We start from the raw sequence: 16,905 nt of genomic DNA, 5'->3' as shown, positions 1-16,905 counted from the left end.
ATATGGCTCACAAGTCCAGTCTTTTTAATTTCCCTTTGTTTTTCATAATTATTGTATTCTTTTCAGGCCCTATTTTTACCTTTTCTTTCTAGGTTTCTGCTCACTCGAACATCGCTCTTTCTGCGTACAAACTTCTGCTTATAAAATAAGTGCTATTTGGCAATTTGTCCATATTTCCTTAACTTCTGAAAAAAACTCCAATCTTTTATAAAATTGGTCATATTTTGTGACAGTCAAGCACTATATTAAAAAATGGTGACTCTACCAAATGATACATTTTGTTACAGGAACCAACTTGTACAGGGTTTGCTGACTCCATCTGTGTTGCAGGCTTTTGTTGCAGGCTGATACAATTTGTTAAAACCCTTTCAGCAAAGTGCTGTTACAATGACCATCTTCCGGGACCTGGAAATAGCCTTATTATACAGAACTTGATATTATACGCTAATGGCATTTGTTAGAATGGAGTTCTATATGTGTTATTACTTCCGACATCAGCCTGGCGTTTTTAGCCTCCTCACAGCACGCCACTTTGGTAATTATGCTAATGCTCGCTGATTTATGAAGACAACTTCGTAAAGTGCACTTAATTAACTTGGCGATTTTGTAAACAGCTGTACATGTAGGTTCCCCAAATTGTGCGGATATGTCACTCTGACATGTGTAGAGTGTGCCTTCTTAACCTCATCACTTTTTTTTACTAAAGCTTTAAATAGGAAGAAGTGCCAATCTGGCACCTGTTGAAGCAAGAGCTGGAGGGAGATTGTGAGGAATTTCATTTTAACCTATAGGAAGATGAGGACAAGCGGATTCCTCTGGTTTGAGTCTGTCATGCCAGATGAGTTAGGTAGGTTGTTGCCTTTTAAGTCGATATAAAGGAAAATATTAAAGTTTGTTTCCTTAGCAAAGGGCATAATTTTTTCCCAGCATGTTGCTGTGATCTGATTTTTGCCAGTCCATTTGCTAGTCCTGCTAACCAATATTGCTCTTCAGGGGACTGTTCTGATTTCCCATACAGAGGGCTCCATGATCTCTGCTTCTCTTTCGTCCTAGTTGCTGGGTTGATTGGATGACATAGTGATTCATCATCCTCCTTTGAATGGACATCGCCTGATGTTGGACCTATTTTACTAAAATGTCATACCCCCTATATATCAGGGGCAAGATTCACAAACTGGAACCTTTAGCCAATCTTAACAGTGCTATACAAGAAATTATACACAATAAAAATTTAAAAGAAAAGTATGGTGAATCACATCAGAGCCAAGATCACGCTAGTCAAGGAAGGAAAACCATCAGAAACATAAGGGGGGAAAAATCCTACTACATACAATTAGAAGAAATAGCAATTGCACAAAGTTAATGACAGTGGAGAATAGGGAGAGTTTTTAATAATCTTCTTATTACCACTGCATGAAATCACATTCTCAGATAAGTCCTAGAAACTAAGCTAGGGATTTGCCTATGGATTCTCCAGGGTCCTGGCAAGGTCGTTTCCCCTCATTAATTTAAGCTACAATGCTGGGTACAATGTCTTTGGGAACTAGCTAGATTACATTTAAAGATAATCAAACATTTATTGCTTAGCCTTCTCTTTGACTTCGATAGTCAGAATCTCTTCTCCAGCCTCAGCAGAAGGGGCCATGCTGATGATGAGCGACTGACGGGTAGTTCCTCTGGGTAAAACTGACCTTCTCATCGACAGGGGCTGTTCCTGCGTTGGAATAGAACTTGACGTGAGTTTGGAGCTGTCTGCTGGTTCCTCTGCTGGCTCTCTTCCCTTCCCCTTTCCTTCTTCAGTATTTTCCCTTTTATCCTGGAAGATGCAGTTACAAAGAATTGGTATTGAAATAATATTGAAAGACACTGGAGTCTTTTGATTAGTATGCAGTGGCTGAGATCACCACCAAGACAAAGACTGTCCAAATTAAGTGAATGTGGGAATCACGCCTGCCTTGCTTCTGACTATCATTGGACAAAGTTGTCTGGCGTGCTGGAGTATTCAGCTGTTACATCGAGTTGCAGTGTTAGTCCACATTGCATTTCTTTTTGTCCTGGGCAAGGAATTCTCTTCCTACTGGTCCTCGTGCCCTCTGAATTATTAGACTTAGTGCTTAGGACTCTGATTTTGCTTTTAAATACCTATTCATTTTATGGGGGTAATGTTTTAAATATTTAAATAAAAATGTATTAACCGAATGCTGTATAAAAGTGCTATAGAAAATATGGTTTTCCTTCTGCATAAATTCATAAGAGAACCTCAAGGAGAAACTCATCTCTTTCTTAGTGCAATTTTCTCCATTTGTCCCACAGGTGTTTGAAATATCATTTTGAATTTACTGTGTTTAGTACTATCTATAGAAAATTTATAAGGCATGGTGGCACTTGACTGCAGTCCCAGCTACTTGGGAGGCTGAAGGGGGAGGATTGTTTGAGCTCAGGAGCTCGAGGCTACCCTTGGCGACACAGCAAGACCTCACCTCAAATAAATAAATAAATAAAATGGACATAAAAAATTCATAATAAAAAATGCCCTATGCTCTTTAATGGTAATGCTTGGGATCAATTTTAGAGAGACTTGCCTGAGATATTGATGTGCACAGAGAAAGTTGAGGCGCTAACTTAACACATTTACTTATGGATTTCTTTACCGCCATACATTTTTAATGCAAATTACTATTCCTATGCTGATGTATATGAGGCATTTGGTTTATACTGTATCCCTGATTTTCACTACAGGGTTTGTATGTATGGAAAAGAAAGAAGAGGAAAGTTTTAGTCTCTCAAATGTGACTGACTCTGTAGTGTTTGACTTTACTCATTTCCTGAAAGGTCCATAGCTACCCGTTTTTGACAGTTTTAGAGATAGCATAATGACGAGATTCAGATGACCTGAATGCTGTTCTGTTTCCTAGTATAGATTTCCTAGTATAGATTATGAGAATCAAAGAAATCTGGAAACTATAGGAAGAGGAGAAAGCAATAACTTACCCTTTCTTTCCTTTCTTTTCTCCTTCTTTCTTCCTCCCTCCCTCCCTCCCTCTCTCCATTCCTCTCTCTCTTCTTTCCTCTTTATTCAGACTCACACTGTCACTGGGCCTCAGCCTAACTCATAATAACCTCTAACTCCTGGCTCAAGCAATCCTCTTGCCTCAGCTCCTGAGTAGCTGGGACTGCAGGTGTCCATACCATGCTTGGCTAATTTTTCTACTTTTACTAGAGATGGGCGGGGGTGGTGGTGAGATCTTGCTCTTGCTCAGGCTGGGAGCTCACTTGAAGTCCTGACCTCAAGTGATCCTCCTTCCTCAGCCTCACAGAGTAGTAGGATTACAAGTGTTAGCACCCCCCCCCCCAGCCCATTTGAGTTTCTTTACATTGCTGGAAATTAGAAGGTAGCTCAATGTAGGCCTGTAAATCTGAACATCTGAGCAACAGTTTCTGTTCTGTAACTCACTGTGAGTTTATCTAAATTTGTTGATCTGCCTCGCACCTGGTGCTCAGTGGTTAGGGCCACATTACATGCCAGCCACATACACCATGCAGGTGTATTCAGACCCAGCCCGGGCCTGCTAAACAACAATGACAACTGCAACAAAAAATAGCCGGACGCTGTGGCAGGTGCCTGTAGACCCAGCTACTCAGGAGGCTGAGGCAGGAGAATCGCTTCAGCCCAAGAGTTTGAGGTTGCATGAGAAAGGCTTGGATGAAGTTTAAAAGATTATTTGTGGTTTTAAACATTTGCTATATATATTGATTGAATATTTTTAAAAATGTTGTTTACTAGCTTGTTGGTAATGAGTTATATATTTTTTGTGTATATGTATGTCTGTACATACACCATTTTCTCATTACCCATGGCAGTTTTGTTCTGTAATGTTGGCATAAACACTGGATTAGTGGATACTGAACCATTGCTCCCAGGGAAAATACAAGGCGAGTCTCCTACCAGCCTGAGGCTGCAACATTTTTGTTAACCGGTCAATACATAACTTTGTTTCAGTGACCAAAACACTTAAATAAGGTGTATTCTGTTTAGATGCCTGAATAAAGCTAATCTAACACACATATTTTCTCCGTAAGTCACATCATGGCACTTTTGCACTTAGAAACATTAAACTGCACTTGGAGCCATTTTACATTGCAAAACCACCACCAAAAAAAAAAAAAGAAAAAAAATCACAAAATTTAAAATCCACGGCACCCAACAGACTACAAAAGAATCACTTGAGCATAGTTTGAGAGCTGAATGGAGAAAGAGGAGTGTCTCCTGTTCAGCTTCGGCTGGGACCACGGGCCTCAGCAACTTAAATGTTCATGGCTCTGCTCAAGCACCTGCCCAGGGATGTCACAAAAGCATCACGAGGATGGATTTGGAGGTTGTAAACAAATTACAGTCAGTAGGTCAATCCCCAAATACCAAGTCTATGAGTAATGAGGGCTGACTGTTTTTATAAATACATATATGTAAAAGCCATTTATATATGCTTTTAGACATAAAACATGTTGAAGATGTGTGTGCATTGATGTACACAGCTGTGATTTGATAAAAAAGGCATTTATTATAAACATGTACGTGAGGATTAAATGTGATGCCATGTGGGATTCAGTTTAAATAATAAGTGCTATACATAATGCAGTAATTAGCAGTATTAGATTGGCCCCAAATTTCCCAGTGTCTGAAACAGAATTGGAGCTCGTGTGCATACATGAGTCCGGGGATCTCGCCACTGCAGCCTCCATTCACTTTGCTTCATTACCTGAGCTGTCTGTTCTGTCTTCAAATCGAGTAGTTTTGCAAGACTTGCTTTTCCAGCACCTCCCAGCAGAATTTTAAACAATTTAGGTGTCTCTTCTTTTGGTGGGAAGAGAAAGGCAAGTTCTTTCTTTGGAGGGGTCGCCGTCGCGCCCTTATCCTTCTGGGTTAAAAGTACTCTGACAGGAGAGAAAAGCTGTTTTAGGTAGCTCTGTGACAACTGTGGCAAAATCTCCTAACCTGTGAAGTCAGGTGCCCACATTAACACTTGCTTATTAAGGCCAAGTCATGATGAAAGGGGGTCAGAATCATAATAAAAATTCCCCTCATCCTAGATATTACAAAGTAGAATCAACTCTATCCCTCTCTAATAGAGTTTTAAAGGTTGTACCTGGCTTTCTTCATGAGGAGCTTTCCAGAGTCTGGATAATGCCTTAGAATATCTTGGAGAGTTTTTTTTTCGAGAGTTAAAAGATTGGCAAACCCATGGGCCACCACGTCGGCAGTTCGGCGGTTTCCTCCTCCTGCTGCCAGAAGGCTGTAAGAGAAGAAAGCGAGTCTTCGCTATCAGTTTCACTTTCTCTCCACCAAAATCTTTAAAAAAATAATGGCACCTATAAAAACCATTTATACGGCTTCAGAGATTGTTCCCTGGAGGGGAGAGTTCAGGCGACTGCGCAGACAGAGCTAAGATGTGATGGCAATAGAAATGGCCACAGTTTTCAACATGTTTTGTGTAACTCCTGCCTCTCATCAAGGACTTGGGGCTGTCAGTCCCCTGTCTGATTCTTCATTCCAAAAGTGCAGAATCCTTTCGGACTTGCTATCCCTGCTGCTCCTTCAGATCCACGTTTCACCCTCCCTATCCTCGTGGACGCCCCCAGAAACCTGACCTCCTCGGGCTGGCCCTCTGACTTCCATTTGGGGTCAGCCATTAGGAAAATCTTTTTTTTTTTTTTTTTTGAGACAGAGCCTCAAGCTATCCCCCTGGGTAGAGTGCTGTGATGCCACAGCTCACAGCAACCTCCAACTCCTGGGCTCAAGCGAGTCTCCTGCCTCAGCCTCCCAAGTAGCTGAGACCACAGGCGCCCGCCACAACGCCTGGCTATTTTTTGGTTGCAGTCAGCCGTCATTGTTGCTTTAGGAGGGGCTGGGCTGGATTTGAACCTGCCACCTTAGGTGTATGTGGCTGGCTCCTTAGCCACTTAAGCCACAGGCGCTGAACCAGGAAATTCTAAGGGGAAATCAAAAAGCAGAAAAAGAGAGTGGGGTCAGACAGAGCATTTATTTCCCCTCTTCTCTCTCTGCCAGGCTGTAGGTGAGCAGTGACTGCAGTTCTCCAGCAAAATCTACAGCTCCTGGCACTGTGGGATCTTCTACAAGTGCAACTCCCACAGCTCTTTCTGGGTTCTGGTCACCTCTCCTTGTCCCCTGCCGGCCTTGCTGTGGGAATAACTCTTGCTGTTGCTAGATTTGGGATGCATTGCCATCCCTGGTTGGATACTCTTAGACTTCTCACCTCTGTCCGTACTTCTTTCAGCAGTTTTCTCAGCTGCCTTGCTTCAGTGTCTGGGCTCTGACTGATGTAGTTTTCAACATCAAATGTGGGGGCCCGCTCTTAATCACGCCTGGGTTACCTCAGGAGAATACAATTTCTTCTATTAAACTCCCAAATCATCTTGTTTCTCGATATCATAAACCACTCTATGGTACAGTCCTACCTGAACTGTCAGGGAATTCTGGACTCCAGGTCTCTGAGAGTCTCATAGGAGAACATTTTGCATTTGAGAAATAACCAACACATAGTGGAAGAATAAACAAATACAGAAAGGAATAGATAAGTGAACAACATGATATCATATGCCTGTGACCTGGGAAAAGCAGTGCTGGTCTATAAAAACAGGACAAGGAAAAACACATTTCAAATGTGTGTAAAAGACATTATAGGCTCTGTAGTGAGAGGAGAGCACAGTAGATCGAACCCTTGAAGTCAATGGAGAAAGAAGGATCGCATTAATTAACACAATCTCTAGAGGCAGAAAAGACAGAGAAAGCACTTTGACCTTTGGAAACAATGAGGTATGAGGAGCTTCATGGGCCTCATCAGTAGCTGACTATGGCTGAAGAGAGAATCATGGAGCCTGAGTTAAGGCAATGAAAAATTTCTAGACCGAAATGCAGAGGAATAGACAAAATCGAACATAGAAAAACTGTGAACTCAACTGTGTTGAGTGTTGTAACACACATATGAGTGGACTACCAGAAGGAGAAAGAGAACAGAAGATGTGCTTGGAGTAAGAACGGCTGAGGACGTTCCATGGTTAATGTCAGACACCAAACCACCGATCCAGGAAAGGTAGAGAGCAACCAGCAGAATAAATGCCCCCAAATCCTGACTCGGGCATATGATCAGCAACCTGCAGGAAACCAAAGACAAAATCTCGAAAGAATCTAAAGCGGAGAGGGGAACAAACCCCAAGCTATAGAGAAACAAGGATGAGAATTGTAGCAGATTTCTCTTTAGAAACGATGCAAGCAAGAGGGTGGAATAAAATATTTAAAGTATTGCCAGAAAAACTACCAACCAGGTACTCTATATTCAGGGAAATGCTCCTTCAGAAGTAAAAGAGAAACCGAGACTTTCTCAGAAAAACAAATCGAGGCAATCCTTTGCCAGCATATCTGTCCCACAAAAAATGTCAAAAGTTCTATAAGGAGTAGGAAAATCATGTAGACCCAAAACTCAGGTTTATAGAAAGAAAGGAAGAACATTTAAAAAAGAAGTAAATGAAGATAAGGTAAAATGTTTAAAATTTTTAAATTCTTAATTGATCTAAAGTAACAGTTCTTGGATAATAGACTACGGGCTAGTGGAATGATTGACAGCAACGTTGTATGAGCCCGGAGGGAAGAATTAGAACTATTCCTAGGTACCTGTACTACATGTGGCACAGCATTATATGAAGGTTGGTTCAGATCGGCTTAAAATGCATAGTGAAGACTCTAGAGCAATCATTAAATGTTAAAAAATAAGCATATTTGCTATGCTGAGCAAGATGAGAAAACAGAATCATGTAAACGGCTCAATTAAAGCTAGAAAAGGAAGAAGAATTGTTTGAACTTAAGGCCACCCTATTGCATCAAACTTGGCCACTGATTTGTACGTAACATTAAGGGCACCCAAGCACTCTCTAGGTCCTATAACAATGGAATTCTGCTCCTAAGATAGAAAATACTTATTTGGAATCCTTAAATGTTGACCATGTTAATGTCTAATTATTTTGCTTGATAATTTCATATTTCAGTTTTTTCCTAAGGTTGTGTCTTAAAACAAGCTTCACCTTTCCTCGAGGAAAAAAGAGAATGGCCAGTCCTGGTGGCTCCCACCTGTAATCTTAGTACTTTGGAAGGCCAAAGCAGGAGGATTTCTTTAGGCCAGGAGTTCAAGGTCAGAGAAGACAAGAGAAATGAATTTTACCTCATCATCTCTCTACGTATCATTCTGTCTACCTGTCTACCTGTCTCTATCACCTCTTCATTCTCTCATCTACCCCACTTATCTTCCTTCCTATGTATCTTTTTATGAAAAGGATGTGAACATTTGAAGGACAGTGGTTGTGTGTGTTAATTTCATTCACATTCCTGTAGTCATGGACACAGGGTAAACGGTGTGTTAGGCTGGGTTGGCTGGCAGTGGGGAGGTTAATTTGAACCTGCGGTGTCTGTGAATGTATGTCAGACTATGAGAACAGAACGGAAATAACATATTTAAATGTCAGGTTATTTTGAGATTTCTCAAGTTTTAATTAAACTTGCCTACAGGTTACACGTTTGGAGTGCTTGATGAGTTTTTGAACGGAAGAAATAGTCTGTCTGCCAGATGGATTTTGCCCAAACTCTCTCAGCAACGTTTAAAATAGCATCCTTTTTTCCTCTTGTCCACAAAGTGCTTCTCCAGCATTCCACCAATGGAAAGTTTCACTCACTAAAGGGCTTAGTAAGATTCCTAAATATTCCCAGCTCTGCATAGAGTTTCTGAAAGAGCCTCTGCAAGAAAAATGAATAGACGAGGTTAATATTAAGCATCCCCAGGGAAAAAGAGAGTGAAGCAGCAAGGGCCCAGGAAACAAAGGAATTGGTTCTAATGTAGACCCACTTCTATTTGCTGTGACCTTAGACACATACTCAAGGACCTTTTTGATTTCCACTCCAGTAATGCAGGAGTTTATGAACTCTCTACCATGTATTCAGCATAGTGAAGTGAATCAGGGAAAGAGGGGAATTATTAAAGCATAGTATGGTTTTATAAAAAGAACACAGATTTGTGGAACCAGATAATTTTACCATTTATTAAGTATATCTCTGAGCACAGGACTAATCTCTTCTGTAGAAAACAAGGTCATATGTAGTATCTACCTTAGACATCTGAGGCTATCTGTGGGCTCCCGATATTCAATTATGAAGAAGGTACTATTAGGTAAAATTTATAGCTGAGCAGTTTTAAAGCCCGATTTGTGGCATGTAACTGAATAGTAAGCTGCTTGCTTGGTCCTAGTGCGCCAAAGTCGAGTGAGTGAACAAAGCAGCTGTGAGAATGTCACAGAGAGGTGGTATCATTCAGAGACCAGGTGGAGAACCTATATGTGCAAAATTTGGCAAATGTCAGGAACAAATAGCAACATGGAGATTTTATGTATACATAAACACACAGGCATAGTCACATACCTACGTAAGTAACATATGTAGTATGTATATACAGGAGTGTGTGCATATATATATTTTCAAAGACAGAGATGGAATTTTGAGACAGTCAGTCCCTAGTCAATCGTGCATTCTGAGCTTTGTCCAGGCCTGCCACATGTGGCATCACAGACTGTGTGTTGCAAACACAGACTACAATGTGCCTGGGCTTCTTACTCTTTACAGATGCTTTAATATTCATAAAACCATGTGATCGGAGCCCCCGCATGTGCCCTGCACAGCCTGCACAGCCCTTTGAGCAGAGCTACAGTATTTAGAAAGCACTCATATGGAAAAGAAGAGTACCAAAGAGGATGAGTTGAATGTAGCAGCAAAAGAAAAACAAGAATGGAGACATGAGCTGGGCGTGGCGGCTCACGCCTGTGATCCTAGAACTTTGGGAAACTGAGGTAGGTGGATTGCTTGAGCTCAGGAGTTCCAAATCCACCTGAGCAAAAGCAGGACCCCTTCTGTACTAAAAATAGAAAAACTAGCCAGGCATCATGGAAAGTGCCTATGGTCCCAGCTACTTTGGAGACTAAGGTATGAGGATCCCTTTAATTCAAGAGTTTGAAGTTGCTGTGAGCTATGATGCCATGGCAGTCCCCTCAGGGCAACAGAGTGGGACTCTGTGTCCAAAGAAACAAACAAAACAAAACAAAACAAAAAATAAAAAAAAATTGAGAGTTAATGTGAGATTCATAAAAAGTGCTAACTTGGTCAGAGGAGGGCTTCAAATTCAGCTTTAAGACTTTTATATCATACAAATGGGTCAGTGCTTGGTTTTAAGACCAACAGATAAATTTTCTGCAGGGCTTAGTAAAGAGGCTACTCTGTGAAGTGTTGGGAAACGTCATATTCTCACAATAGACACAACAATAAGTTTTCTAAGATCATTTGTAACAAAGTCCCTAATAAGGGCCGTGAGTCACTTTCAAGTTAAGTATAGTTCAATAAGAGTAAGTCCCTCTGGATGGAGGGAGGTAGGTCAGTACAATGCTTTCCAGATATCCGACTCTCTCTTTGTTGCTCTGACGTGATCCGTAGTACCTTTCAGAATAGTTAGACAAATAATCCTTCTGAAACATTGCCTTTCTCAACTGGGCTTTAATAAGTAGTTTTTTTGATGAGTTTGAGATTGTACAGATGATTGTGTTTTGAAGGTCAGTCATTAAGGGGAAGATAAGGAATTCACTGCATAAATTAAAAAGAAAAGGAAAAAATAAATTAGAGATAAATTAGGGGTGTGTAAAAATAGTGTATTTCATAATACATTGGCTCAGATACACTGGCTCGGATATAAAGCCAGATTCTGGAGTTACAAAGATGATTAACATTTTTCCTCAAGCAGTTTGTAATCTAAGACTGGGGTAAATGTGCAAACAGAAGGACTGGGAAATATTAAAAATACTATTAGAAATAGTAACATTAGTAGATAGTATTGAGTGCTTACTCTGAGCTAGTTTCCTAAGTTCTTTTTTTATGCATAAATACAAACAATACTTTTCAATCTTATGAAATAGTTATATGTGATTGTTATTCCATTTCGACTGATGAAGAATTAGTCTCAGCTGAGTAACTTTCCCATACTCACATAGCTTATAAGTTGTGACACTGAGATGCAAACTTATGCAGGCAGCCTTCTTAAGCAGATAAACACAATTTAGAATGCTTAATGCTTTGATAATTGTAAGAAATGAGAATATTTCCTAACAGAAAGAAGGTTCCATTCTAAACACATTTTCTCATGTAGAATGAGTTCCTAGAATAGAAATACAACTAACTCTAAATACTGTCAGTGGAAAGAGCATTGCTTCTAATGCTGAGTAAGAGATTAAAACTTCAAATATTTGTTCTCATTAAGCAAATTTCCAGTTGGGTTGTATTTGGGGAACATAAGGTTGGATCACCTGTGTACATTTTTTCTGAGTTATTCTTTTTTTTGTCAATGTTATTGGAAAACACTTTGTTCCTTGACAGTTTTACAACTCAAATAAATTCTCACAAAAAATTTTGAAGTTGAGCAAATTCCAGGGTCACCCCTGCCTGGGCTTCTTACTCTTTACAGATGCTTTAATATTCATAAAACCATTAAATGGCAAACATGTGTTAGCCTAGATTTTTTTTTGTAAGATATTTTGAGGAATTCCTGCACACGTGGATTTTTAATGAAGTTAGAGAGTTACGATATCACAGATATAAAACATCTTAACTCCCTTTGCCTCCCAAAGGTTGTCATTTCAGAGTAGAATTGGCCTTAGAGAAAAGGATGGACATTAAAAAATCTGAGTAAGAATTCTAGGAAAGGAGAGGGAGAAAAAGAATAATATGGAATCTTTATGCCCCATTTATCTCCCTTCAAGTGCCAGGAGAACATTCAATGATGATACTTTGACTGGAAAATACTGTATCAAACAAATTAATATATTAGCTTAAGTATTTCTTTGGAGTCAAAACCAGCTAACGACGTCATATGTTTCTACAAAGTTTAGAGTACTAAAAGTGTTTTCTTTAAAAAAAAAAAATTCCCTAAATGTCCTTACTAAATGACCACATCAATTTAGTGAGATAGGTTTGTTATCTATGCTTACAGATATGGAAACTGAGAATCAATTAAATGAATTATCCAAGAACAAATACTTCAGCATTTCATCACGGAAAATGAAAATCCAAAATGAGAGCTCATTTCAATTCAAAGTGCTTTTTCCTTATACTCTAACTGTTGTGATACTATTGTTGAAATCATTGCTATTGGTGAAATCATTGGTGAAATCATTGCTATTGTTTTAATGATTCAGATTTGCCAGTGGACATTAGAAAAAATCAGGGAGAAAGCCAACCAGGCTGGTGTGATAAACCATGTCAAGGTCTGACTCTCAGAGTCTTGCTTCCTCTCTGCTGTTCCCTGTAGTGGTAAAGAGCCTTCAGTTAGCACGGGATAAAGTTGCTTTAGGAGAAGTCCTGAGAATATTTGAATAAATGTTTAAACAATGATATTGATCATATATTTGTTCAGAGAAATATTGAAAGACTTAGATGAAATACATGCTTTTTGTCCTAATCAAAAAGGTGCTGCAGAAAGAGACTAACTATATTCAAGAGGCTGTAAGGTAAATATAAATACATATTCTTCACATGGGTTATGTTCACAGGTTCAAGATGGGGGGAAATGGAATGGAAATGAAGAGTTTTCTCTTTTAGAGTGAAGTCTTCACATCTCTGCTCATACTTCTAATCTTCTCACATATCTACTATTTCTGCCTTTTAGGAAAAGAAAAAATAAATAAAAGAAGGAATAATAGAATTATTCCGATGTAGAGTAAGAATAAGGAATAAAAATTATCGAAGGCCCTAAAAGTATCCTCTGGTACCTGTTTTTAAAAAAAATGAGTGTGCCATCACAAAAATCCCAAAACCAGAGATGTTGGTGTGGATGTTAAGAAAAAGGAACACTTCTGCACTGCTGGCGGGAATGCAAACTAATATGTTCCATTTGGAAAGATGTTTGGAGGTCACTTAGGGATCTAAAAATAGACCTGCCATTCTATCCTACAATTCCTCTACTAGGTATATATCCAGAAGACCAAAAATCACATTATAACAAAGATATTTGTACCAGAATGTTTATTGTAGCCCAATTCATAATTGCTAAGTCATGGAAGAAGCCCAAGTGCCCATCGATCCATGAATGGATCAATAAATTTTGGTATATGTACGCCATGGAATATTTTGCAGCCTTAAAGAAAGATGGAGACTTTGTCTCCTTCATGTTTACATGAATGGAGTTGGAACATATTCTTCTTAGCAAAATATCTCAAGAATGGATGAAAAAGTATCCAATGTACTCAGCCCTACTATGAAACCAATTTATAGCTTTCATATGAAAGCTATAACCCAATTATAGCCCAAGAAGGGGAAAGGGGAGAGGGAGGGGAGGGGAGGGGGGAGTGGGACCACACCTATGATGCATCTTACAAGAGTATATGTTAAATTTACTAAGTGTAGAATATACATGTCTTAACATAATAACTAAGAAAATGCCATGAAGGCTATGTTAACCAGTTTGATGAAAATATTTCAAATTGTATTAAAACCAGAACATTGTACCCCATGATTGCATTAATGTACACAGCTATGATTTAATCATAATAATAAAAAAAACCCGAGTGTGCAGGAGAATAGGCAAAAATGGTTTGAAGGGAAAGAAGAGATTTAAAATTATTCTTTAAAATATTTGGCCTTTTCACAATGATATACATATCAAAAAGAAATCCTCAGAATGGGTGATTTGACCAATAGACCTTTGGAAAAGACAGAACTGAAATGTTTTGAATGAAAACCAAGCTCTCTAAAACATAAAAGAATATCTCAATGCCTAAATTACATTCAATAACTTGTTATTTATGATGAAAAAGGATGATGAATAAAGAAGGAAATGCAGAGGGTAAATGATCACATTTATGAAAATGAATAGGCTCATAGGAAATTAATTCCTTTGGCAAATATTTATTGAGGATCTATTATTTTCCAGGCACTATTTAGAGAAATGCAAATTAAAACAACCTATTAAAATGCAAAGCCAATGAGAATAATAAAGTAATATCAGCAACACTGAGGAAAAATAGCCAGAAAATGCTGTGTGTATTGTAAATTGGTTTAATTTTTTTCTGCCCATATATTATAAGAGTTATAGAAATGCTTCTACCTTTTGACCTACTTATTCCAGTTTTGGGAATAAGCTTCAAAGAAATAACTTAAAAGAAAAACGAAGTAATTTTACGAGGATAAATATAACAGTGCTATTCTTAATAATGAAAACTGACAAAAGGGGCACAAACTGAATATGCATATTCATGACCAAAATTAATGCGTTATTTCACATTCGCAAAGATAGCAAGATAATTACATTCACTTATTTATTCAATAACTATTTATTAGGCACTCATATGGGCCAACCACTGCCTTAAGGGCTGAGTGTAGAATAAACCACAAGTGGTGTCCACCAGGATTCCTGGGAGCTTACATAGAGTGTCTTTGTGTAAACTAGAGAAATGCGGTCTCCTGGAGCACAGGCAATCCTGTGCTTGGCTGGGAGTGCCGTCTTTAGTAAAGTAAAAGGTGCCTGTGCAAGAAGGAAGCCCCAGAGCCAGGGCTCAGGGCTCAGCCCTGCCAGCCCCGCGGGACGTCCTGAGGCAGAGCACAGCTGGCACAGCCACACGCGGTAATTCTGGTGCTTGCAATTTAGGAAGGAAGAAAAACAGTTATCGTAGTTACAACGATAAGCTCTCTGAAAGAAAAGAGTATGGTTGGGAAAAAGCATAGAGAGAGGAGACCTGGGAGGTCCCTACTGTGGGGAATGCAAGAAGTCTTGAAAAGAAGCTGAGGTCTAGGTAAAGGGAAGAGCATCCAGCATCCAGGGAAAAGCAAAAAGCGTCTGGGTAAAAGAAAAGCATCCAGGCAGAGGTAAAACAGCGTGTGTAACAAAATCCCTGTGGCTGGAAGAAGTGTGGCACATTCAAGGAACTGAGAGCGAGCAGGAGGTTTGGATTACAGCAGCGAGGGGATTTGGGGGCAACCTGAAGTAGAGAGGTGGGCGGGGGCTAGACTCTGCACCATCTTGTAGATCAGGAAGAGAACTTTATTCTTAGGAATAAGATCCGCTTGAAAGTATTGAATGTTTTTAAGCAGGCAGGCAGTTACACAATCAGGTCTGTTTTTCTGAACGACCCCTCGGCTGCAGAGCGGAGGCTGGGCTGAGGAGGGTGTGCTTACTGGAGTGGGCACCTTGCAGCAGCTCCCACTGTACGGTGAACATGGAGGTCGCTGGACCAAGGTGGTGGCTGGCGAGGTTACCTGCCAAATGATTTGAGACATACTTAGAGGGTGAGATCGACGGGTCTTGCAGGTAGACTGGCCATGGAGGGGGACATGGAGGCAGGTGTCAAACATGCTGTTTTTATCTGCAGTAAAATCTCAAAAGTTAACCATTTAAAGAGTTTGTTATTGTATTAGTTCTCTAATGTTGTATTGTTCTTGCTGTAACAAATTATCATAGAACAAACAACATACAACCACAGAAATGTATTCTGTCATAGTTCTGGAGCCTAAAAGTCCAAAATCAAGGTATTAGCAGGGCTGTGCTTCCTCTAATAAAGACTCTAGTGAAAAATCCTCCCTTGCCTCTTGTGGCTTCTGGTGGCAGCAGGCATTCCGTGGCTGTGGCTGCCTTACTGCAAGCCTCAGTCTTCCTTCGCATGGCCGTCTTCTCTTTTCCTCTTTTTCATAAGGACACTTGAGATCAGCTTGGGGGCCCATTCAGATAATCCTGGATGATCTCGTGTTGAGATCCTTAATTACATCCACAAAGACCTCTTTTTCCAAATAAGGTCAAATTTGCAGGTTTCTATGGTTAGGATGTGGACATACTTTATGGGGGGATGGTCAACTCACTAGAGCTATCATGTGGATAATCCTTTATAGACCCCATAGTAGGGGCTACCAGGACTCACCTGTGTGAACACTTTATATTTCCAAACATTTGAGAAGCACTGGAGCTTCTGCCTTCAGTTCCCAAATAACCTCAAGTGATTGCCGAGTCCAAAGGCTACGTTGGTCCTAGTGGAGGCTTGGTGCTGCCCAATATCCTGTACATGCAACCCATCATTCATCATGTGATACTGAAGTCTTCTGATTTTTGTCTCACTTGTTTCTAAGACCCTGTAGGGAAGCGATTATTTCTTGTGCGCCTCTGCGCCCTCAGGGCCAGCACAGTGCCTGGCAAAGCAGGAACACACTTCACATGATGTTGTAAGCGGTCCCAGATATACTTTTCTTTTGTTTCTCTCAAATTATAATAACTATTTAATTCATTAGAAATTGCTGATAGCTGCTGCAAATTGTTTTTGAATTAAAAAGAATTGCCACTTATTGTATAGTTTTTTTTTTTTTTTTTTTTTTTTTGAGACAGAGCCTCGAGCTGTCCCCCTGGGCAGAGTGCCATGGCATTACAGCTCACAGCAACCTCCAACTCCTGGGCTCAAGCGAGTCTCCTGCCTCCGCCTCCCAAGTAGCTGGGACCACAGGCGCCCGCCACAACGCCTGGCTATTTTTTGGTTGCAGCCGTCATTGCTGTTTGGCGGGTCCGAGCTGGGGATTCGAACCCGCCACCCTAGGTGTACGCGGCTGGCGCCTTAGCCGGTTGAGCTATAGGCGCTGAGCCTATTGTATAGTTTTGATGAGGCGGTTGATGATATATAAAGATAGATAAATTCTAGTTCTTGTATTTTTATAGCTCAGTCTGTAGGAGAGACATGTTGGAACAAAAGAATTATAAATCAGTTGTTATTACTCTAATAAAGAAATAAAAGAAAGACCAGGGGGCATCGAACAGAGAGCAACTAGTTGTGTTGAGG

General features: G+C 40.0%; 1 protein-coding gene across 1 annotated transcript in view; it reads right to left on the bottom strand.

The window, feature by feature from the left end:
• Positions 1 to 1,576: 1,576 nt before the first annotated feature.
• Positions 1,577 to 16,905, bottom strand: part of CNGB3 (cyclic nucleotide gated channel beta 3) — a 128,807-nt gene continuing 113,478 nt past the window's right edge. The window contains exons 15-17 of the mRNA XM_012809635.1: positions 5,145 to 5,291; positions 4,758 to 4,932; positions 1,577 to 1,816 (exon numbers count right to left, since the gene is read on the bottom strand). Coding sequence (XP_012665089.1) covers positions 1,577 to 1,816; positions 4,758 to 4,932; positions 5,145 to 5,291 — 562 coding nt within the window. The remainder of the gene's footprint in view (positions 1,817 to 4,757; positions 4,933 to 5,144; positions 5,292 to 16,905) is intronic.

The sequence above is a fragment of the Otolemur garnettii genome, unplaced genomic scaffold (assembly GCF_000181295.1).
Source record: "Otolemur garnettii isolate 467f Iridium unplaced genomic scaffold, OtoGar3 scaffold00004, whole genome shotgun sequence".
Lineage (NCBI taxonomy): Eukaryota > Metazoa > Chordata > Mammalia > Primates > Galagidae > Otolemur > Otolemur garnettii.
Note: the sequence above shows the minus strand (reverse complement) of the source record. Positions and strands in the feature narration are given on the sequence as shown.